Source organism: Rosa rugosa, chromosome 3, assembly GCF_958449725.1.
Source record: "Rosa rugosa chromosome 3, drRosRugo1.1, whole genome shotgun sequence".
NCBI classification, from domain to species: domain Eukaryota; kingdom Viridiplantae; phylum Streptophyta; class Magnoliopsida; order Rosales; family Rosaceae; genus Rosa; species Rosa rugosa.
This window is the reverse complement of record NC_084822.1, coordinates 27215504-27240731: the sequence shown is the minus strand read 5'-3', so window position 1 is coordinate 27240731 and position 25228 is coordinate 27215504. Positions and strand designations below refer to the sequence as shown.

The window sequence follows — 25228 nt, the reverse complement described above, 5'->3', positions numbered from 1 at the left end:
GGAGTCACCGGAAAAAGTAGAAGAACAGCTGGAAACCCAAAAACTTTTTGGCCTTCGATTCTCTTTCCTCCCTCTGCGACTGGATGATCCAAGGACATAGGTAGAAATGCGATGAGGAGACGCATCAAACGAGACCAGTGCGCCGCCATGTCGTCGCCGGATGAAGAAGTTCTGGTCGTGTCATGATTTCGGGTCGTCGACCTAGGGAAATGGATCGCGAGCTCAGAAGATTCAAGGGCGATTTGGAGCGTCCAATCTGATCTCCACCCATCCTTAAATGAATTTGGACGGGTCAGATGAAGTGGCAGATAATTTCAACTGCCCAGATTTTGCCGTGATATTTTCTTTTTATTCAAAATGAATTTCCATAATTCTTAACTTCGGAAATTCATAACAATTGCTCGAGTATCTAAAAGTTCTTTGAAAATTCTCACTGACTCGTTCGCGTATTTAATTATCGGACCCTTAAATAGAGAAATTTCATCTTATGAAAGTGAACTTATAATAAATGAGTATAATAGAAAAATGAGACCTAGTAGAGCTCTATTAGGGTTGAGTAGCCGCTGCCTTTTGTTTTTGGCGCTGCAACACCTTATCCCATCTTTAATACGGTTCTATTTCGACACCGTCAGTGGTGTCCGACACATGAAAAGCAGTTGTTGTCGTATTTTTCCCCATCCCATTGTCCCCCAATAAAGTTAGACCAGTATCGCTGCGTACAGTGATTCAAAATTTGCACATGTCGTCTACCCAAGGCGTGCAGGCCTCCCTCCTTTGTGTAGTTAAGAAGCACAGTGCTTTCGGGGCGTATTCTTCTCAGACATGGGGGAGTTCAGTGACCGGTGGTCTCAGACCGAAATGAGGTCGCTTAAAGGATACACCTCATGATCAGAGTGTTAATGGCGGTAGTGTATGGTGGGGAGGTGCTTGAGTAATTGGGACATGTCTTGCTTCATTTTTTCATCATGTAGATATCGAGAAGGCAGCTTTAGTGGGTGATGATTGGGTTGTGGCGCCTGTGTATTATTGATATGTTACTTTACAGCCATGGAATCTGATTGCAATCTTGATCAGACTACTGATGTTGAAGGCTACTTATGGCGTAGAGATTCGTTGCGGGTCGCGGTGGCTCTAAAGTAAGGATCTCTAGCCTCTGGTTTGGCTTATCAGCATTAGTCAAGCATGCCGGCAAGTTATGATGGCAACGTAAGGGCTAGGCATTGGATATCATAAGGTTCTATTCTGAGCCTTAGTTTGGGCCCAGATCCCAGAAGGTTCTTTGCATAGCCCGGCTTCCTACTGGTGCATCATTAGATGTGTTCTTGCATCTAGCCGTATCCTTACTAGGTTCATTTTTCGATGTCTTGTTTCTAATATCATTTTCATTTTCATCTTCTTTATTTTTGATGAAGTTTCTACATCTATCAGTTGTAATCTTTATTATTTCTAATAGAATTATCGTTTTTCCTAAAAAAAAAAAAAAAAAAAAAAAAATTAACATGTTTAATTGTAGGTTTTTTTTTAATCGAGTTAAACAAAAGTGCTAATTGAGCCATCAATCTTAGGTAACTATATTTATTTTTCTTAAAGTAGAATTGGAATACATAAGGCTTGCTAATAGGCATAGGGTAAAATACGGGATGTGTATAATACAAAAAAATACATATGTGTTTTATTCGGACATTTTATCATTTTGTGTGATATTTGTTAAATAATTAGGCAAAGTATTTTTAATTAATTAATTATTAATTTTATTTTAATTAAAAAATATTAATTATATTCATTTTTCTTTCATAATGTTTGTAAAAAGCGGGAAAACATGAAAAATGGTGTATAATACTTTCGGTTTAAAAGTCAAGTCAAGAAATTTGAGAGTCCTCTTGATAAATGCGAAGAACAAATTTTTTTATTTTAAAAATACATTAGTAAGTGTAATATTCCCGTTGTATATATGAAAAACGAGCTAATAGGTATATAGTACTTTGACCATGCTCCTAGTATTTTGATAGATTTATACATGTAATACGTACATATATATTGTTCAAATATACTAAGAACAACTTGGCAAGTTAGGTGGAGGTGGCTTTATACTTGTTGCTCTAGTGGGTCCATTCTTCACAATGAGTACGGTGTCCATACCCCAAGTAGCATGACGCTCCAAATGACAGTGCATATACCATACCCCTGAAATGAGTAAGAAAAATAATGTAGATGCAACAAGAGGCATGCAACTATATATGAAATTATTTCACTTACTACATACATGTATATTCTTTAAAACAATCACTTTCTTACGTACATATTGAAAAATGTCATCACGTTTAAAGTTAGCTCTAAACACTATATAAAATTACACTAGGTATATATTCAATATAGAGGTTAATAAGGCTAAGCTTATCTATGTGTGTTTTTGTAATACCTCAAAAATTAGTTATTATTTTCCGAGCATTTTTTTCAGAATTTATTCAGTGGTTGTTAGGATGAGTACGTAGTTTGGGGCTGATCTGGAAGTATTTCGGACAAATAAGTGCTCGAAACGTTTTATTTTTGAGGGATCAAAAGGTTGACTTTTTATTTGTTGAGTTTCTCCAAAAGCTTCATTCATGAAAGTCATAGAGGGCGTCGAATACGAGTTCATGGACATGCAGAACGCGTAAATTGGAGTTCGTACGAGAAAGTTGTGGTCAGCGGAAGTTTTTGCTATTTTTGAAAATGACTATAAATAGGAGTTTCCAGCTTTGGGAATTCATAATTGATAGAGAAAATTTCACAAATGGTCACTCAACTATGACTCATTCGACACTTTGGTCACTGAAGTTTCAAATATATCACTTTGATCACTCAACTATTACATTGTCAATCACTTAAGTCACTTTGTTAATTTTTTTCATTAAAAAAAATTATAAAAAATACTCTTTGGGTGACTTAAGTGATTGACAATGTAATAGTTGAGTGACCAAAGTGATATATTTGAAACTTCAGTGACCAAAGTGTCGAATGAGTCATAGTTGAGTGACCATTTGTGGAATTCTCCCTAATTGATATTTTCCCAGAAAGCTCTGTTCTCTCTCCTCAAGACCGACGGACCCAACCCGGACCCGGCTGGAACTTGCTTTTTTGGTAATAACTGGCGGTGAAACAGACCCAGTTCTGTTCGCCTCCTCCGTGCGGTCCTCCTTGTGGTGGCGGCTTGCTCTGATTCTCATCCACGACAGCGGATCAAAGCGGCAAAGATTGGTGGCGACGGACCCAGCCGGAACTCTTTCGTTCGACGACGACTGGGCTTTAAACTGGTCTTGTTTTGCTCCTAGTAGCGTCCTCTTTCGATCCTTGGAGGTTAGGTTGATCGATTTTTATCTGAGGAACTTCAACTCGCGGTGAACAATGACTTTTGGCTTACAGCGGTGATCTAGGCTGAGTTGGGCTTTGCTCCAGATATTAAAGTCGATCCTTGTTGTGTAAACTCTATTTTGGACGATTGGATCTTGCTGGTTTGGAGTTTGGCACGGCGGTGTGTGGGCTCACGTGTAGCTGCCTGTGACGGAACGTCCGGCCATGGTTGGGGCAAGTTCTTTCACCAAGTATCATCTGCTCGTCGATACGAGCGTTTTGATATATGGTTTGTAGCATTTGGAGATTGTATGAGCATGTTAGGTTTTTTAGTGATTTCGATTTGCTTGGTATTTTGATCCGTGAGGATTCGACTGTTGGATCGACTTGTCGTTTTGGCATATTGATCCTAGAAGTATTTCGGAGACTTTGGGTGGTCTCGGATGAAGTTCTGCCTTGATTGGCGTTACTTTCAGGGTTTTAGTTCAAACGGGGGTTCAAACTTTAATCAACTTTGTGTTTCGTATACTGAGATGAAACCGTATGTGATTAGGTGCTTGACGAGGTTGTCTTGGACGGATATTTTGTGATTGTGTTATCTCAGTTCTGTAAGAAGACGCAACAGGATTCTAAAGTGAGTAAATCTCACGTGATTCATTTATGAACAGAGTTACTTATTGTTCGGTTTAATCGCTAAATTATGAAATTGTTTTCTTGAAATAATTTTTTTTTTTAAATTATGTGAACTTGATTAGCTACGGTTCATAGGTAAGTAAAATGAGATTGTAATTATAAAAATAATTTTCTCGAGTTTTGCGATTATGGACTATAGTTGGTATTAGTGGTATTCCTAAGTAGATGACTACGTGTGTGTGTGTGTGTGTGTATTTATGTGAAATATATCTTGTTAGTGTGGCATTGTGATAAGCATAATAATTGTGATTTTATTTAGGTTATTGTTTTGAGCATTTACTCTTTTCGGAAATGCAATATATCATGTAATTCTTGATTATACTATGTTGAAAGAGTATTTGTGTTTTGGTGTAACATTTTGAGTCATGTGAGACTTTTTAAATATTTTTGATCTACTGATCAGGTATCACAGTAGTGAATGAGGCAAATAAATCGGGAACCACGCCTTTGGTCTGGTGAGTGGTTACGATCAGTTAGTGCTCTAGTTTGTCTGCCATTGTATGTCATGGGGGTAACACGTGGTTACTTGTGACTCATGAATACACATTTTTAAAAGAGAGTTTCAAGTGGTTTCTTTATTTTACTGTCCATGAGGGACTTGGGTTCTTACTAAATTGTGGGGGTTTTCACTTGAGTTGAAAATGTGATTTCTTAGCTTTAGCGTGAGTTGTTTGATTTCCTCATTTTACTTTTTCTCTTTCTTTTGTTTGATTTTAATGTAATCTCCTAAACTAATATGCAGGGATTACTATGGTTTTGGATTGTGTGATTTTTGATGATCTCCTAAACTAATTTTCTATGCAAAGATTACAGGTTGTATTTGGTTTAAATTGTGAGTACAATTGTGGTTGAGACTCGTAGTGAGTTGAGAAATACTTTATCATGTCATTCTAGTGATAAATGCTTCCTGTCGAGAGGAAAGAAAAGTGATTTCTTGGATTTGTTGTTGTGCTTTCAAATAATTTGGTTTGTCACCGTGATGACTTGTGTTGCCTTTAAAAGAAAAGCATTTTGTTGTTGGAATTAATCATTGTGTTGATTTGTTGTCCTTGAGTCGGAAAGGTGTTTTGTGGTTATTTAGGTTTACTCACACGAGCTTGCAAAAGCTTACCGGGTTTGTTGTTTCAACCCAGTGAACTATTCCATGGTAGAGTTATTGTGCAGGTCAGAGTAACAGTCGTCGAAGCTGAGGTTTTGTTGTTGTCATAGCTTGGATGTAGAAGTGTACTTTTGGTTTTAGTCTTCCGCTAAGTAGTGAGTGTATTTACTTATTGAATTGTTGTTCTGTTTAATTTGTAAATTCTCTGTAATGTAATATGTGACTCTAAAAAACGAGTATGTATTGACATTTGTGAGCTCGATTTGTTTTGTTGCTTAGTTTAAATGAAAAATTTTCTAAATGTTTTCTTGTGCTTGTTAAGTTATTGCGTTTCAGTTTCGAATTTCTTTATTCGAAATTCAGGGCGTGTCAGTTTTAATGGAGCGGCTCTAGGGTCTCTCTCTCTCTAACTAGCTAGGGGAGGCGCTGCGAATACCTTTCATCGATCCCTCGTCCTGCGGCATCTCTGATGGTGTCTCACCTTCATTATGATGCTGCTGGACAGAAACAAATACCCATTGATCTGGGAGGTGGTTTGGCCTGAGGTTTTGACAGATTTTTTGATCGGCATGGTTTTTCTAAATCGGACTCGAAGGCAAGGCATCCATGGACACTGGTTTTAGGAGACGAGTTTGGTGCTAGGTGGGACCGGATCTGAATCCATCTCCTTTCCAGACTGCAGTGTGGTGCTGAAGCTCCGAATTTTTCTTGGAGGTAGGGTTTCAGTATAACGTTGCGGTGCTGCCGTTTCCATGTTTCGTAGCAGCGGTGCTGCTAGTCCCTTGGTTCGTGGCGGCGATGGTCAACCTATTGTCTAAGCACTTGTGCAATCTAGGTGTCTCTAGCGCCTCTGGAGTTGTAATACCCCGAAAAATCCAAATTAAATTCCGTGGATTTTTAGAAATGATTTCACGATAATAGGAGCGAGTACGAAGCTTGGAAAAGTTGTGGAATTAGTTCGAACGATTTAATTTTCGAAAACGAACGTTTTTAGGGGGTCAACAAAGTTGACTTTTTATACGTTCAAAATTTGGGAAAACTTCCTTCATGAAAGTTGTAGAGCTCGTCGATACGAGTTCGTGGACATGTGGAACGCAATATTCGGAGTTCGTATGATTAAGTTATGAATATTTGAAAATTGGGAATTTTCTATAAATATCGAAAAAAAATCAGAAATTTCATTTGAGGACGAAATTTTATTCTTTTTGCTGAACGGTCCCCGAAACCCTCCGTTCTCTCTCCTCAGAACCGTCGGGTACCAGCTGACCCGACCCGGCTTTTCTGCCGCCTCCGGCGTCCTCTGGCTCAGGACCCGGCGCCTCCCGAACTCGCCGCCGCATGCTCAGTCGCCTGGTGGTGTCATCTTGCTCCGCCGCTGCCCCCAGAAGTGGATCGAAGCCCCCCCGAAGCTAGAACCCGACCCTACCGGAAAACCACTTTTCCGGCGTTTCACGGGCCGATCCTCCCCATTTTTGTGATCTCCTCCTTCCCCTGATCATCCTCATATCCTCCTTGCTTGACGATTTGGAGTGTGGAGTGAAAGATCACGAGTTGAAAATTTCGACGTCCCTGATTCAATCTGGAATCTGATCAGACGCACGAGATTAATCCAACTTCAACGCTTGATCTAGGACGATCTAGGCCAAACCAGACTTAGCTCCAGGTATGGAAGTCGACCACCCTTTCATTTTGAACCAGTTTGTAGTTGGTCACTTTGCCATCTGAGGTGGTTGACCGTCGTTGACCGCCCACTGACCACCGCTTGTGGCGGCGCATCAGACCATATTTCGAGTTTTCATTATCTAGGCGATGATCTATGCATCCATACGAGCGTTTTGATATATAACATGGTCATGTTAGAAAAAGTTGGTAAATAGTGGATTTACGTTTTTACGTTACTATTTACGGTTTTTACGTTTTATCTTCGGTTTACGATCTACGAAGATCAGACCATCGGTTTTACTTCAAATTTTAATATGTTGATCGTATGACTGTCCCGGTGACTTGTGAGGTCACGGGCGAAGATCCGACCGTTGGATCTTCGTATATTTGAGAAATAGTGATTCGGAAGGCGATTCGTGAGAATCCGACCGTCGGATTTTCATATAATTTTGTGGAGATGTTAGTAAGGGCGATTCAGGAAGATCTGACCGTTGGATCTTCGTGATAATTTTGGAGGATGATCCTAAGGGCGATCCGTGAGGATCTGACCGTTGGATCATCATATAAATTTGATCTGACCGTTGGATCATCATTAAATTAGAATCCGACCGTTGGATTTCTGTATATGTGTGGTCTATGAATGATTTCTAAGTTAAGATCGTGTTTGACTAGGTGGTTGATGGATTGATTGGTGAACGATTTCGAATCGTTGTTTTTGAGCTGTTAAGAAGACGCAGCGGGAATTTAGAGGTGAGTAAACCTCACGTGGTTCATATTACGAACCGAATAAATTTATTTACCTTATTTTGTCGTAATTGTGTGAAAATATTTATGGAATAAATATTTGTTTTAAAATCATATGGACTTGATCAATTACGGTCCATAGGTAAGTAAAATGGTTTTAATTATACAAAATGAATTTCACGATTTTCTTGTGTGAACTATAGTTGGTATTAGTGGTCATTCCTGAGTGGGTGATTACGTATATATATATTTACGTGATTATATGTGGAATGGTGTGACATTGAAGAGTGTGGAATTTGGGATGATTAAAATACTATGAATTGAAATTTGACTTATCATATTTATATGTGATGATCATGATTGATGAGTGCTTGTTAATATTCATGATTTACATTGGAGTATGTATAGAGTTGGAGAATGTAGGATTCTGAGGACGAGGTGTCCGAAGTTTGACGGTTATGGATAACCGGAGTGTTTGTGTACTGAGGACGGGGATGTCCAAAGTGCGACGGTTTATTATTAACCGAAGTTGTGTACTGAGGACGGGGATGTCCAAAGTGCGACGGTTTATTATTAACCGAAGTTGTGTACCGAGGACGGGGATGTCCAAAGTGCGACGGTTTATTATTAACCGAAGTATATGGTGCTGAGGACGGGGATGTCCAAAGCGCGACGGTTATAGTGTTAACCGAAGTATTTTTGCCGTTGCTTGACCCTAGGCCAAGGTGTCAGAGGTAACGAGGCAGTTAGAGCTCTAACGTGTTATTGGGATGGACCAGAGTGGTGTTATGTGGGTTGGGTGTTTACAGGACCAGTGTGGTGTATTGTGATTTGAGGATTGTGAAAATGTATTCCTTGTGGTTTTCCATGAGTGGGTTGATGTCTCTTTGCAGACGTAATACTGTTGAATTTTACTTGAATTGTAATTTAATAAATCAACAGTTCTTTCTTGTTTACTCATACTGGCTGTAAAAAGCTTACCGGGTTTTGTGTTGTTGCAACTCCCGGTACACTATTCAAATTGTGTAGCGGGTAATCCTACAGGACAGGAGAACCAGGACGGTGATCGTGCGGTTAGAGCAATGGTTATAGTTTTACAGCAATTGTAATAGTGAGGCGAGTTAAGCTCATTTGAGCCTTACAATTTGATTTGGTGGGAGTGTGCTGTAATAAATAACTTGAGGATTTGGGTTATTGTAAATTTGAGAGTTGTGAAGTGTGGTTGTTTGTGAGAAAAAAATTCAGGATGTTAGTTGTAATTTGTTATTATTCATGTTTCGGATTTGAATTGATTATTCAAAATTCGGGGCGTGACAGGAGTAGTACCAAATGAGGATTCATGCTATTTTCTATGTAATTTGATGTCTAATGAGGGGATCTATTGTCTATGCACCACCGTAGGTACTAACACACCTTGTTGTCTGTCACTACTTGAGATGACAGTGTAAGGGTATGTTACAGCTACTCTGGCTTTAGATGAATATATTCATGCCCCTTTGGGTTGATTCAAAAAAAAAAAAAAGGCTAAGCTTATCTCTTAAAATTTATCATTCTCAAATGAGATATGTTGTCCAATTATCAGAACTAGAGAACACATGCATATAATGAGAAATCTATATAGGATGTCGAGAATTTCTTTAGTTTCATCAATTTTTTTGTATTTACGTTTTTTTTTTTTTTACATAATAACTCCCTCTTTTTTTTTTTAGCAAATCAACAACTCATATCTAACAACTAGTCTATTGTGAGTGAAACTCACGACCTCCCACTTACAAATGAGAGACTTATGTCATTAGACAAAATGGTACTGGCCACATAATAACCCTTTTCTTAATTTCATTTTTAGTTTTTATTTATTTATTTAAAATAGTAATTTAGAAGGACATTTTGGACACTTCATATTTTGGTGAAGCCTTCTGACACCAAAAGAGCGCCTCCATTTATATTAGATTAGAAGATATATATATATATATATATATATATATATATATATATAGACACACACACACACACATGGCTCTTCCACTAATGGATCATTTGTTTAGGTCATTTTAAGGGATCATTTGTGGGACCAACTTTTTGATCGTATATCATCAAATTAACTATCTTATTTTTAGGTCTCCATGAGTAGATCACTTATGAAAATTTTGAGCCAAGTTATCTTCTAAGGTATTCATAATCGTGATTTACCATTATAAACATGAACGGTTTATGTTGGATAAACTTGGTTCGTCCATTGAATTAATCTAGTTCAATGCCTCAATGTCTATCAATTTAATGCATATATATGATCAAAATTTGGATTCTATAGGTGATCCCTTGAAGTAGCTAAAAAAAAAGGATCCATTACTAGAGTGACCCTCTCCGTGTGTATGGAGGTTCTAGAGGAACTCCTCAAACTCAAAATTTGAGGATGCTTATATTTTTAGCATTTAGTTTAATAATCTGAACAATTTATCCTCTAGTTACACACACATATGAATCCTATATTAAATTAGCTAAATCAGAAAACAATTAACCATTTGATTAGCACCATGTTCATTCTAATTTTATTTGACAGAGTACATTTATTTACACATTTTCGATGACCAAATGATTATGGGTTTGGCTAATTTTTCGTACACACAATGCGCATGTATATAGGCCCATTATAGAGATAATTTACTTGAAATTTGAAATTTTTTATTATTTTTCACTAGTCTACTGTATATATATATTACTAATTCTATAAATATATTAATTTAATTTTGTAGCAATAATTGCGATATAACGGAGTGTCCTAGCTAACTCTAGAAAGCTTCATGTATCATATACGTGAACATATTTATACTTCATAGAACTGTATAGAGGTGAAGGTATAGTATGTAGTTATGTACCAGGATTGTTAGCAAAGAATCTAATGACGGCCCATCCATTGTTAGGAACATCGAAAGTATTAAGTTGTGGTGGATCATCCAAGTTGAAAGATTGGGGGGAAGTTGTGTCGTTGAAGTTGCCATAGTTTGTGCCAACAAGATAGAGGCTATAACCATGCAGATGGATTGGATGAGTTTCTGGGTTCCCAACATTAGTTCCTTGGAAAACAATTTCCACTGCTGCACCGTACTCGATCATCTTTACCTTGGTTCCTACTTTCGGAAATAATTCATAATTTCCCACATCTCCTGTGAAGTTAAAATAATCCGGTGGTTGATCGGGAAAGTCATCGGCATAGACATTAGGTAAGGTCCTAATTGAAAAAACAAGTGACGATGAAATAAATTCTTTTAGAATTGCTTTATTTATTATGGATGAGGATGGTGATCATGACATAAATCATAAAAACCTAATACAGCTAACAATTTAAAATTTACGCATAATTTTTTTTTACCTGTAATATGCTTGGAGTATATCAGTAGTTGTGGTAGTAAAACTGATGTTGTTGAAGCTTGCAGACAATCTATTACCATCAGGCCCTTGACATATAGCATTAGCAGGACATGGTAGTTGATTCAAAGAAACTGTGATGAAAATCCTTTGAGTGATGTTAAGGGGCACATTTATAGGATATTCAGGGGTCGCCAAAGCCATTATCATCATCATGAAGTCGTCTGCGGCCATACTGTCATCAGGTGCAGGAAGTGTAGGCATGGGAATGAAGGAAGGGACAGTGTAGTCCTGCCCGCTGTATTGCAGGATTGCTGTAGTGGTGGAATTGTTGAACGAAGAATTAACGGCGTCGAAACATGGACTAGCAGCCATGTAATAGTGACTGGGAGTCTGGTTCGCAGTGAGTAAGAGGTCCATTGTTTGGCCTGGAGTTATCATAATGTAATCGGTCTGAATGGGCTTGATGTATGCACCGTCTTGAGCTACCACCGTAAAGTTGTGACCGGCAATTCCAAAGAACATTTCTTCGTTCATCACAGCATTGACTACGCGAAGAAGATAGGTCTTTGCATATTCAACATTAAGACGGTATATCGTCTCTGCAGCAGCCAAAAACTACATCACCAATGTTAAAACTTGTTGATTTTTGTCTTTCTTAAGAGAGAATGTTATAGCTAATTCCCAAATTAATTTACTATGTGAACTTTATTTATCAAGCTACTTAACAAGCTAGCTAAAAAACAAAAAACAAAAAACCATTGTAATGTAGGCTTTTTATTATTATTCTTATGTTTCTGCTTAGTTACCATTGCTGCAATTGTATAAAGATCCTGGCCAGCCGTTGATGGTGAATGCATCAGATGTTTTTGGATCAGCTCCGGTTTTCATGGCTATATCAATTAGTTCCTTAACATCTCCATTGAACCATGATGCTGAGGTTTGCAGATAAATAATTATAGTAGCATGAGACAATAAATAAAATAACACCAATGATAGACTAAGATAATAACAAAAACAAACGAATACCAAGCATAATTGTTTCCTCTGCATAGGGTTTGGGAAACGGATAACTTTTCCCCCTGTGAGGTAAAATAACAATAGGACCATGGACCGTCGCACGTGACCAACCGCTATGCGCATGCCACCATAAAGTTCCTTCTTCATCTGAAAATATAACTTCATAAGTAAAATTCTTTCCAGGTTGAATAGGGCACTGCGTAATATTCTCAGGACCATCTGACCATGGATTTCTTGGTTGCTTTACTCCATGCCTATAAAGTTAAATTAGTTACTTATTGAGAGAGCGAGAGCGAGAGAGAGAGAGAGAGAGAGAGAGATTACCAATGAAGGGTGATTCCGTATTTGCCATCATTGTGAACATTAACAAAAGCTGTGTCTCCTTTGCGAACATGAATAGTTGGTCCTGGAAACTGCCCATTTACAGTCAGCAAGGGCTTCGTCGTGCACAATCGTGTAAAATTGGTCTCTTTGAGCTGCAACCAATTAAAACAAAAACAACTCATGATTATTACTGCGGCAGGTAGTATAACAAATTAATAACGGAAAACACAATAAGTAGAGAGACCTTAATTTTCAACTTACAATAAAGCTGTAGTGATGAACGTTATACGCCATGGAAAGTAGGAATCCATCAAGAAATAAGATCCCTATGAAACTTAGAACCGAACCCATCTCCTTCAAAGAGATGACACTATGTTCTTCTCTGCAACTTTTCTCTCTGGCATTAATTTAGAAACAAATTATTCGTTTGAATTCTGTAGTGCATCCCCGTATTTATATATAGAAATGAGCTATTACATGATTGGGACCGTGCTTAGCTAAACATCACTCTTTGTTATAGTCAAAGGTACAGATTATATAAAATCTTGGGTGACGCAAGAACTTTTCTTATTAAACCTGAGTTGATGTTGGACGCTGACTGTGCACCTTTGTTTTTTTTTTGAGTCAAAACTTCAAGAACATTATTGATTAATGCGATCGAATACAATCAAAAGCTAAAACATCCAGAATACTTACTGGAGCTTGGTCTATCCATACTTGAGTAGTATTGGATTCATAAGCAATGGCTGCTAACCTATGTGCCACAAAATTGGCAATTCTAGGAGCAAAGGAGAATTTCAAATTATGCACAAACTTATACACTGTTGTATGTCGAGCAGCAGGTTTGCATTTTCATTTAAGTCACAGTCCCCCGTATCAATTTCTTGGATCGCTCCTTGACAGTCACTTTCAAGGCATACATCATGAAGGCCTCGCTGCTTTAGGAAGTCTAGACCTTCTCTAATTGCTAACAGTTCCTGTGATGAGACGTGCTGCACAAATTTTGAGAAGGCAGGTACAAAAGAGCCGTCACTTCGTCTGAGTACTCCACCAATACCTCCAAAGTCCTTAGAAGGCAAGAAAGCTCTATCAACATTGATTTTGAGCTGATTGCTAGATGGTGGAGACCAATGTTTACTCGGTTTGGCAGCTGGTTCATGCAACGAAGGCTTCTGCGCTTGTAGAAATTGTTCATACCAAGTGAACGTAGTAACTACAATTGCATGAGCATTTGTGCACGTATTGTTCCACAGCTTATTGTTTCTATTTTTTTCAGAGAGCCCAAAGTAGCATAAGTAGCTTCTCCCATTGCTCTTTCTTGAGATGATGACCCTGGTGCACCTTAAACTATAGTCATAGGTACATACTATATAAAATCTTGGGTGATGCAAGAGCTTTAATTTTATTATAAACTACAGTCATAAGTACATACTATATAAAATCTAGGGTATGCAAGAGCTTTTATTATTAAACTATAGTCATAAGTACATACTATATAAAATCTAGGGTGATGCAAGAGCTTTTATTATTAAACTTCAGTTGATGCTGGACGCCAATTGTGCACCTTAAACGTCAGTCTCGTTCATTTTATCAATTAATTTCTTACTCAGTCGTATTAATTGTCTTTGAACTTTAATTCAATAGTACAAAATAATAAGACAAATAAACTCGCTCCAATTACCTCATTATTTTTTCACCCTTGAATTTAAACTAAAAGCCACTCTAAAAAATAAAATAAATAAATAAATAAAGCAATTAAATTCAACTGAGTAACACTAGATATGTGAACAAGACTTTCAAACTGTATAAGGAAATACTTAATAATAAATGCAATAAAATTTTGATCATAGATTCCAGATGGCCCAATAATTTAGGATCTTTGAAAATTACACTCTAGAATCTAAGATGAGACGAAAAAAAGGATACCATCCACCTCTGATGAGAGGAATAATATATACCTATGTTCTGAATATAAATATCACCAATAAAGCCAAAATGTTATAGAGGGTGAAAGAAACGGACAATCTCGGTTAAAGAGAGAGGATTGGGATTTATATTATGTAAACCATTGGACAAAGATGTGAATTTCAAATCTTTGTTAAAGCCGCCCTTAGATGCATTGATAGTGAAACAATTATTTGCATGTTCATATCCATGCAAGTATCTTGCCGTCCTGAGATGCAGTTCAAGTAAAACTAATTGGGCAAGAGCTTGAAAATATACTATGAATTATGCATGCAACTCCAAAAAAATATTTAATTTAACAGTTACAATAAGCTATCTTCAACTAGCTAGTTACCTATAAGACTGCTATTATATGGATTCAAAAGTTATAATTATTATAAGGGATTTTGTCCATTTACATTATTTTTAGAGATTTTTTTCTCACTTACCCCATTAAGTTTTTTTAATTCCCTCTTACCCAAAACACTCTAAGGAGGTCTTCCCTAATACCCCATTAAGATTTTTTTTTTTGTTTTTTTATTCTTTTTAATACCATTTTACCCCCTCACCCCTTTGTTACTGAGAGAGAGAGAGAGAGAGAGAGAGAGAGAGAGAGAGAGAGAGAGAGAGAGAGAGAGAGAGAGAGAGAGAGAGAGAGAGAGAGAAACCATAGCAGACTTCGCCGGGGCCCGGTCACTGGTCGCCGGATTTCGGTCACCGGTCATCGGTCTCTATTGCCCCCCAATAGACGTCTATTGCTCCAATAGTCTATTACCCCCTAATAGACGTCTATTGCCTCTCAATAGGACTTTCAGTCGCCAGAATGAGAACTAATCTCCCTAAATTTAGACAAATAAAACTTTGATTACAGAAAAAAAAAAACAAGGAGATTACATCAATTCAAAACGTCTATTGCCTCCCAATAGACATCTATCAGCCATGTATTGCCCCCCAATAGACATCTATTGCCCTCCAATAGAACTTTCAATCTCCGAAATGGAAACTAACCTCCTTAATTTTAGACAAATAAAACTTTGATTAAAAAAGAAAAGAAAATATTACATCAATTCAAAACGTCTATTGCCCCAATAGACGTCTATTATAGCGTCTATTGGGGCAATAAACGTCTATTGGCCCCCCCAATAGACGTCTATTGGCCTCCCCCCCCTCCCTAAAATAATATGGATATTAATACTCGATTTCTATGCTGTACACTAAATTATTTTTTGTTCATCTAAAAAAATGACTTTTTTGTTGAAATATCAAACCTGAAATATTTGAAAAAAAAAAAATTTGATCAGGGCACCCAAATAATGCTCTGGGCACCCATCTCTTCCCACATGGCAGTCACCGGCAGAGCACCTCTTCTGCACAACTGAGGTCAGCTCCCTAATCCTCCTTCCCTTCTCTCTGAGCACGTTTTGAGTTCGAGCAGCCCTGATTATGATCAGTGTGCATCAGCGTAACCCTAACCTCAACGCCGAAGTAGTCGTCCTCGGTGAGCTCCCACATCAGAAGCTCGTTGAGCTCGGCGAAGAAAACACCGTCAGCGATGAACTTAGAAACACAGAAACAAAATTCAGATGAAAACTTTTGGATCGGTTTTTCTTATTGTGGAGGATAGGGAGGAGAGAAGGGATTTACCTCTAGCTTCTTGCTCATCTAGGTCGCCATTTTCGAGATTGGGAAGCAGCAGATACGAGATCTGAAAATGTGGTGGCAGGAGCTCTGCAAACCCTAGCTTTGGTTTGGTAGCACCACGTTTGGCGGCACCTGCTTCTTCCTCAAGAACAACGGCAACCGGAGCGAGCTAGGCTCAGGCAACATCGGGAAAGCTGGGTCCGGATTCGTGCCATGGATTTCCAACGTTTCCTTCACCATCGACGGAACAGAGGCGATATGAGAGAGAGAGAGAGAGAGAGAGAGAGAGAGAGAGAGAGAGAGAGAGAGAGAGAGAGAGAGCGACTTCTGGCGTGCTGGAGAGAGAGAGAGAGGAGGGAGAGCGGGGGGAGAGATAAGAGATGAGTGGCATAAATTGTAATATATTATGTAGGATGAGGGTAAACTTGTCTTTTTACGTTAAATTGGGTAGTTGAGAATAAAAATATGTTGCTGGGGTAAGTAGGATATTTTGTTCAATTTTGGGGCTTTGGGTCAAGGACCCTTATTATAATTTTTCTTCCAATTTCTGTATTTTATTATCTACTCTTAATTATGGTACTATTTCTAAAATCTGATAAATAATGATTGATGGAAAAAATTATAAATTTGAAGAAAGAGGAGAGGGTAGTGAAAGGGTAGGTCATGCAGTCAAATAGTGTAGGGATTGCTCTGCAATGTCCATAATGAAACAAATTTGTGTTGTAATAGCCCAAAAATTCATTTTTATTTTAGGAAAACTGAAATTAGGAGAGAATTGAGTCGTGCTTTCATTGATAATAAGGGTCTCTTTATATAGAGGATTACAAGCATAGAATCAGAAGTTGTACACGAAAAGGTAATCGTACAATGATTGGATATCTACAAATATCTCCGAGAATATCTCTAATACAAACCATATTACAACTTGCACAAGTAACCTAGAGTTTGGGCCAGACACATATTCTGGATTTACTTGAATACTCCCCTTGTGTCGCCCAAATGTGGTGCTCCTTTCGTTGCCTCGTCAAAAACCTTGCTGAGTAATAAAACCCACTGGGACAAAAATAACCTAGGTCGAAGGAGAAAAAGAGGACAACACACCCTTCACGTTTCGAGACCATATATGTTGACATCTTCCCTTGATGTCTGCATCTCTCCCTGATGACTACTCTCATGGGAGTTCGGATAACTTCCGCAAACGATGCTACCAACATGTTTCTCAAAAGTGGAATTAGGCAGTGACTTAGTGAACAAGTCTGCCATACTGTCCTCAGATCGAACCCGGTTCATTTTGATCTTGAGGAGAGTCTATTGTTGCTGATTATACTTAGTGTCGTTGCTTTTGATGTAGCCTTGCTTCAGTTGTTCAATGCAAGCGGCATTATCCTCATAAATACTGGTAGGCTCATCTGTGGTAGACTTAAAACCACAATTGCTTCGAACATACGTAATTATGGATCCAATCTATAAACATTCACTAACTACTTCATGAAGAGCAATAATTTCTATATGGTTCAAAGATATAGCGACAATAGTCTGTTTTGTAGACCTCCTAGATATCGTGGTCTTATCCATGGTGAACACATAACCAGTCTGAAAATGATCTTTGTGTGGGTCAGAGAGGTACCCAGCATTAGTAAAACCTTTCAAAATACTAATGTTGTTTTGGGATAGGGATAAAGGACGCAGGCCAGTGTTGGTGGTGTTCCTGGTGTGTGATGGATCCAAATCCATCATCTCTCTGTAGGGATAGAACAATCTCATATCAATCGTACATCACAAGTATCGAAATATATCTCTTACACCAATTCAATGGCGTCGCGTCGGCATAGTGCTATACCTAGCTAACAAGTTCACTGTAAATGAGATGTCCGGTCTTGTGCATTGAGTTAAGTACAATAATAAGCCTATTGTACTCAAGTAGGGCACATTCGCCTCTAACACATCTTCGTCATCATCCTTCGGACGAAGAGGATCATTTTCAGGATCAAGACTACTGACGATCATCGGGGTGCTTGAAGTCTTGACTGTGTCAAAATGCATAAGCATCTATCAACACGATCCTCAAGTTCCAAACTTAGACATAATCATGTTCTCCCAAGATCCTTCATCTCAAACTCGGATTTCAAGTGTTCAGCGATTTCCCTTAACTCTTTAAGGGCTTCCAATGAAGATCATGTCCAACATAAACCGCGATAGAATCCAGAACTTGTCTTAGTGACGCGAGGGCATATCTCTTCCCAATCAAGTAGTCACTTTAGTGAGCGTTTCAACCTCATTGCAAACACGCTTCATGTTCTAGAGCAACTTGACTTGGGTAAATGAAGTTCAACATGAACCTTCATGTATATTATGTATCTAGATCCCCATAAAGATACGTACTCACCAGATTCGTAAGCTGTATGTTTAGTTATTCAGAAACTACCAAACTGACAGGGTAGTGAAGTGCAATGACATCCATTAGGAGAGAATATGTCTCATCGTAGTCGATTCCAGGGCGTTTTGTGAGAAGCCTTGTGAAATAAGGTGAGCTTACCATCTCTTTTTCTCATCACGCTTTCTAACGAAGACCCATTAGTCAACAAGTTTTATGTAGGAGGTGTTGGCATCAGTGGCTCGAAAAACCTTCCTCTTCGTTAGAGAATCCAACTTAACCTGGATCGCATCTTTCCATTTAGGCCAATTTTCTCTACGTTGGCATTCATTCATCAAAGGAGCATGGTTTGATATCATCGGACTCAACAGACTCATGTGCTATGACAAGCGCGAATACATCATCAATCATGATGGAGTTTCTATCCCACGTCTCATATACACTAGTGTAATTATCAGACAGCTCTGTATTCTCAGGAATAGGTTCTAATGTTGAGGCGTCCCCCAACAATAACCATAATCATGAAGATTCTCATGAGACGGATTTTGAGTGTCGATGTTCAAAGGATTGAGTTGTGCCCAAAGTATCATTTGAACCCACGGGCCTCCCACGCATTCTAGCTGGAGCCATGACCTGTAACGCCTGAGTGCCGCTCTCTATGGCATTGGTGCCATGTCTATATCTGTGTAGGCTGACGTTACGTTCTCTCATAGGACGTCCATCCTTACAGGCATATTTGCAGCAGATATATGTGATCTCGTCATTTTAGCGGCGATTGAGATGAGACATAGTGGGGACAGACCACACCAATTCTTATTGTTTCTGCTGAACATCTGTGTTCTTATCTTCCCCTAACGACAGGAAGACTGTCTCATCAAAGTGACTATCTGCAAGACATGCGGTAAAGAGATCACCTAGCAAGGGTTTAAGTGGCAGACGATTGTTGGAGTCTCATGTCCAACGTATTTGCCCATTCGTCTGTGAGGACCCATTATAATACTCTATGGTGGCACAATTGGCACATATATGGCACACTCAAATATGCGTAAGTACGAGATACTTGTACCCAGTCACCATTTGTAACGTAGAGATAGATTGAGTGGCGGTGGGTCATAGACGAATTTGAAAGAATGGATGGATTTCAAAACTTTTTAATTAGTGCGGAATTAGTTTAACAATTAAACTACTAACTAAACATAAAATCCATTCCTTTAACCCATGATCTTGGCTTATTGTGATATGTATATAAACATAGCATGCATAGTAAGGAAGAACAAAGAGGGAGTTTATGTTCTACTCACCCTTGGAGCGCGATCTCAATCCGATCCAAGTGAACCACCAAAGTTCCTCTCCTTGATCTTTCCTTGTGTGTGTCTCCTCCACCTTGAAGCACCTTGGATTACGAACTCCTTCTTGTACTCCTTGTGCTTGTAATCTTCTCTTTGATGTAACAAGTAAAGCCACAAAAGGATATGGCCTTTAAGGATCTTCACCAAGTGAATCAAGAGATGAAGAAAGATGAAAGAAAAGAAGAAGTATGCAAGTGTTCTTCTTTCCTTTAATTTTTGTAATGGACCAAGAGAGAACTCTCTCTCTCTCTCAAATCTGAAAATAATAGTGTGGAGATACACTTACGCTTTTGTCCATGCTTTCACTTTATATAATAGGAAATAAATCCAATTACTAAAAGAAAAATATTGACTTTCATAAAACCAATATGTTGGCTGGTCCATACATATTATTAGGCACTAAAAATGTGTCTTGGGCTTTCATTTAAATCTCATTTAGTGAAGCCCAAGTCCACACCAAAAACCCGACAATCGTTTAGGCCCAATAGGTTCGGTTTTACCCGAAAATCCTAATTATGTTCAATTAATAAATCTAATTAATTATGTTCAAATAATAAATCTAATTAATTATTTGCTCATAACCAACTCTTGTTTAATCTTCTTCATATACAATCTCAAGGATCCACTTATATGGTGTGCGATCTCTTAGGTTCTAATTAACAAGGCAGTGAAGTTTATAGAAACCATTCTATTTTGTTTACGAATCAAAAACTCCATTTTTGATTCTCCCTTGTTATTAGGATTATAAATGTTTATTAATCCTCGGGGACTTCACAAGTCATGAGTGATGTCTTGCAACATATCATGACTACCCTAATTAATGTAGAATGACAAAGAACCTATTCAATTGGAATTACAATACAATACGGTCCTTCTCTAACACGATGTTCTAAATCACATCATCGGGGTATGGAATTGATATGTCAATCCCCTAATGTGATTTTCATTCTTATGTGATTCTTAGAATGTGATTAGAAACTCTTTTTTAATCTCATTCAATGATTTGGCCAAAGACTCATTGAATCACATCGTTGAACATACACCTTATTTACTTAAGGATAGAGATTCCTTATTGTACACTCACATGTCTCCATGACCGAATTGATTATACCAATGAATGCATCTATTATATTCATTAAGGGACACAATATTATTGCATCATCAAGAGATAATCCATTCACTCATAAAACAACTATGGTGTCTCAGGTCAAAGGACTAATTTGTATAATTGCAGTTTAGAGTTCAAGTTTGACATTAAGTAAGACTCCATACAAGAACTCTAATGATCGTGTTCAGTGTACTCTTTAAGTTAAGAGCACCCACATACTTGTATTAGTGTCTCTAAGAGCACCCACATACTTGTATTAGTGTCTCTACACAAATGACAAGAGACATATCATCCTCCATATTGAGCATACATAGTATGTGCTAGTCTTTCCGGATTATCAATGTCCAAGTGATAATCCTATGACTAGGAACCTTTTAGGATAAGAGTGTGAAAGAGTAAATGTCTCACACATCTAACTCTTTAGATTACTTTCTCTTTAACTCATATTCCTTGGACCTTGTTCAATCAAATATTAAATATAAGCAATGAACAATAAACTTGCCCTTAATAATAATTTCATCAAAATGATTGTTTTAGGACACAACTCCTTCAGAATTAGCATAGCTACATGCGATATTGCATCACCATAAGCAGATATAAGGAGATTGGTGTGCATTACCAATATCCGGGCTACCATCGTAGTCGTTTCCGCGAGACCATTTGAGTGTGTACATAGGAATATTATGTCCAACATCAGTACTAGTGATATGCAATAATCATCAAAAGTGTTCGATGTAAACTCTAGCATTGTCAAGTCCAATTGAATGAATAGGATGATCCGGGGAGTGAGCCCGTTTTCATATGATATGTGCTAGGAGTGTAGTATAAGCAGCATTTATAGGTGGACAATGGCACAACACGTGAATAGCGTGTTTGCGTGTCAACCAACATCATGAAATATTTAAACGTCCGCAAGTTGGTTGAATCAGTCCATAGAATCCCCTCAGATTCTATATAAGAATAGAATGAGTATTTTTGTTCTTTTGTGTAGGGCGGTCTAGTCCTAATTTTTCTACAGAACAGGCTTTGTAGAACGAGCGAGAGGCCTTAAAAGCAACCAATAAGGATTTTGGTTGGGCCAAAGCGTCTGAAACGCTATTGAATGTAAAGTTGGTGATTGCAGCATCACCTAGGATGCCATCACCATGATGGACGCTATCCATAGCTTCAAGGATAGGGACTGTGCCAGTCCTAAGCTGTGGTGGACGGCGGCGGTCATACTTAGTCCAGGAATCAACCTTTGATTCGTGCTTTGTTTTGCTCAAAAGAATGGATGTCCGTGTGAAGTCTTCAGTAGACGGATCATCATCTCATGACTAAGATTGCCTATCCTGTCGTGACAAATACCAATATGTGTCTAAATCCAAGAGATCTTCTCTCATAACTTTATTGGATTTAATAGCTCGAATAGTGCTGACATAGAGTTCACTAAACTGACACATAAGTTTCTCTAAGATGCGCCTTTATTCTCAATAGGTATGAACTCTTTTCCTTTCTCTACATGCATTTCTGCATGGAATCCGTTGGCTATTCATAGGGTATGATTTCCCCTAGGAGCGTAGAGTTTCTGTGACAGTAATCAATGTGCCATTTGACAAGAGGAATTTGGGCTATTCTATGTCCTTGAACTAATCCTGATGGCCCAGCCATCGTAGTCACAAACTGTAGATACCTCTACTAGCAAGGCTAGTTTGCTATCTCACGAAGCATAATTAACACCCTCTTTGGGACACCCACAAGCCATGGTGAGGCCCAACCGCTACTTGCATCTTGTAGCCCTATGTTCAAGCTACGCTACGGTATCCGGAAGTCGCAAATCCGTCGCCGGGAAGCCACCTTTCCGGCCTTGCCAAGTTACCTCCACAATATGCATTTCTATACTAGAATAGTTGTTTGCTTGTCCCACATCGAAAACCATGTAAAGGAGATGGCTTCCTTCACCTATAAAAGGAATGCCTCCTCCCACAACTCAATCCATCCCATTACATCTCATGTAATCCCTTTGGGCCGCAAGGCCCGAACACACTAGTTAAACATTCAAGTGGACGTAGTTTCCCGCTAAGGCGGGAAATGAACCACTATACTTCTTGTGTCGTTCTTTCTCTCTCTCTCTAAAGCTAACTAGAGACCTCTCGGTCACTAACGTTAACATTGGCGCCGTCTGTGGGAAGACGACACACAAAGGCTTCGTCACTTACCATTGAGTTAAGTCATATTAACCGAGCTCAAAATAATTTCTTTCTTTGAGTTATATAATTGAAATTCTTCGCAGTCAACACTAGTCAACGCCGGTCAACACGTGGTTAACGCCCAAGGAGTGGTCAAAACTTGCAGAAACTGCTCAAAACACCAACATATGGGCTGGTCAATGCTTGGTCAACGCCTGGCGGAGTAGGTCAACGCCTGGCGGAGGCGGTCAACGTCTGGTCAACGCTGAGGGAGGAAAAAGTCAACGCTGAACCTCCACAAAAAAAAAAAAAAAAAATCTTGGGCGGCTATTTACTCTGGACACCCAGAGATCTGTTCTTCACACCCACGACCTACAGCGCTTCTTCTCCGCTCAGCTCTCCCTCTCCGCTCCGCCAGCTCCAAACAACAAGGCCACCTCCGCCCAACTCCTCCGCTCACTGCAGCTCCGGAGCTCCCCCGCCAATCTCCATTCTTCCGCCCATATCCATCAGCGGCACATCCCTCCGCCCATAGCCGTCAGCGGTAAGAGCTCCGCCGAACTCAAAGTCACGGCCCCTCCGCCAAGGATCCTCGCTGACTCCAAGGGCCCGTTGGTCACCGCTGAGCACATACTCGCTGACCACACACGTCGGTCACTTACCGCCACTGCATCATAGCTCCGCTACTGCCAACCGCTAACCATCTCCGCCGAGTACCAGTCCGCCGGGCTTGTGCAGGCTTCTTCGCTAGGCTTCATCAGCGGGATACGGGGCTCCGCCGGCCAAGTTCGGTCGAGCAACACCACCAAACAACTCCTCCGCCGAGCTTCGTCAGCGGCAACCATCGAGAACCTCCGCTAAGCTTCATCAATGGCAGCAAGGCTACCCACCGCCAAACTCCACGGCACCTTCTCCGCTCATCTCCGTCAGCGGAAAGGGCTGGGCTCATTCAGCCTGGGCTGCTGCCAGCGGCACAGCCACACTGGGTCAGCGGCAACACCAAATTTGCACCAAATCCGCTGAGTTTTCATCCCCACGTTCTTTTCCGACCGTTCACTCTGAACCTCTTTGGCTTGCACACCTGATCTCTTCACTGAGCTTGCGGCAGGGCCAACCAACAAGATAAGTTTATGTTATTTCGATATGCACGACACGTGCCTTCTACTTGCGCATAATTAAGGCAGAAGCCAACAGAGACATAACTACAATGCTATGCCATATGTACCCTTGTCTGCCATGCACACATACAGCACAAGCATGTTTAATCACTACACTTACAACATGCTCTTCATGCATGGGTTTGAGGCGCCACAGAGTTTAATGTGATTCATGGTTATATATATATATATATATATATATATATATGCTGCTTTATTGAACACAGTTATATATTATGCCATGTGTGCCCCCATGCATAGATCATCTTAATTCAACTAATTGTATGTCGGCAACTACGTTGCCATACAATTAAACAAAGTAATTGGCTTGTTCACACACAAACATCTGTAGCTGTCCATGATATATGTCTGTGCCCCCACCGTTTATGCATGGACTTCTTGTGCCTCCCCCATCCGCTATGGACACATAAGCTAATTATCATGTGCATGTATGCCTCCACTGGACATCTAGTGCGTCACAGGTCTTAATGACTAGTCTTGTCCTATCCACAATTGCATGTGATAGCATGAGCTATATGTGTATATAGCTATATCTATATTCTTATGATCCAAGTTGATTAACAGAACATGCTCACGTATGAATTGGATATGGAAGTCAACCATGCACATTTGGCCAAGTCCAAATTGCAAACTACTATGCATATATAACATGCTCACCTCTCATTTTATTGGTGTTAGAATCGCACACGGTGACATGTTTCTGTAGCATTTCATTGCCAATTCGAAACTCATGTTACAAGCATATAATCAAACATGTCATCAATACCACTACTATATAAACTCTACTTTGATTTATGGTCATCAGTGACGGTAGCTCACAATCTGAAATTCCATTTTGCATGGCTTCATTAGCTTGTGACTAATATGATTATATTTGTGAACTAGCAATCTAGCAACAAGTACTCATTCATACTTTGACACATTATACTTCGTGTGTAAATGACATTTATGCCTATCTAATTTCAATATCTCATGTCAACTTATACACTTTGTTTAAAACTTTATCAAAGTACCTATGCAAATTGTTGATGTTGATTTTACAAATCCGCATACTAATCATTCATTTTTGCAAGGAAATTCAACTATTTCTATCAAGCATTCAAGCGCAACTACGAGTTGACGGACATTATCGGAATACTTTATCCGCCAAGCAATGGACCGTCATGCTCGACCAACTCCGCTAGCCTCCAAATCGGCATAAGATAAGTCACTATCTTATCTTTTACGC

At 39.1% G+C, this 25228-nt stretch overlaps 1 protein-coding gene across 2 annotated transcripts; it reads right to left on the bottom strand.

The window, feature by feature from the left end:
- Positions 1-1921: 1921 nt before the first annotated feature.
- On the bottom strand, positions 1922-12651 carry LOC133739832 (laccase-14-like). Of its 2 annotated transcripts, none has more exons than XM_062167638.1 (7): positions 12500-12640; positions 12239-12390; positions 11924-12061; positions 11704-11829; positions 10899-11496; positions 10405-10757; positions 1922-2184 (listed from the first exon to the last, which is right to left on the bottom strand). In XM_062167638.1, exons 2-7 carry the CDS (start codon positions 12333-12335, stop codon positions 2051-2053), a joined length of 1446 nt encoding a protein of 481 aa, XP_062023622.1. In that variant the 5' UTR covers positions 12336-12390; positions 12500-12640; the 3' UTR covers positions 1922-2050. The 2 variants fall into 2 exon arrangements, with proteins under 2 accessions (XP_062023622.1, XP_062023621.1); XM_062167637.1 differs by having other exon boundaries at positions 1923-2184; positions 11924-12168; positions 12500-12651.
- Positions 12652-25228: the final 12577 nt, after the last annotated feature.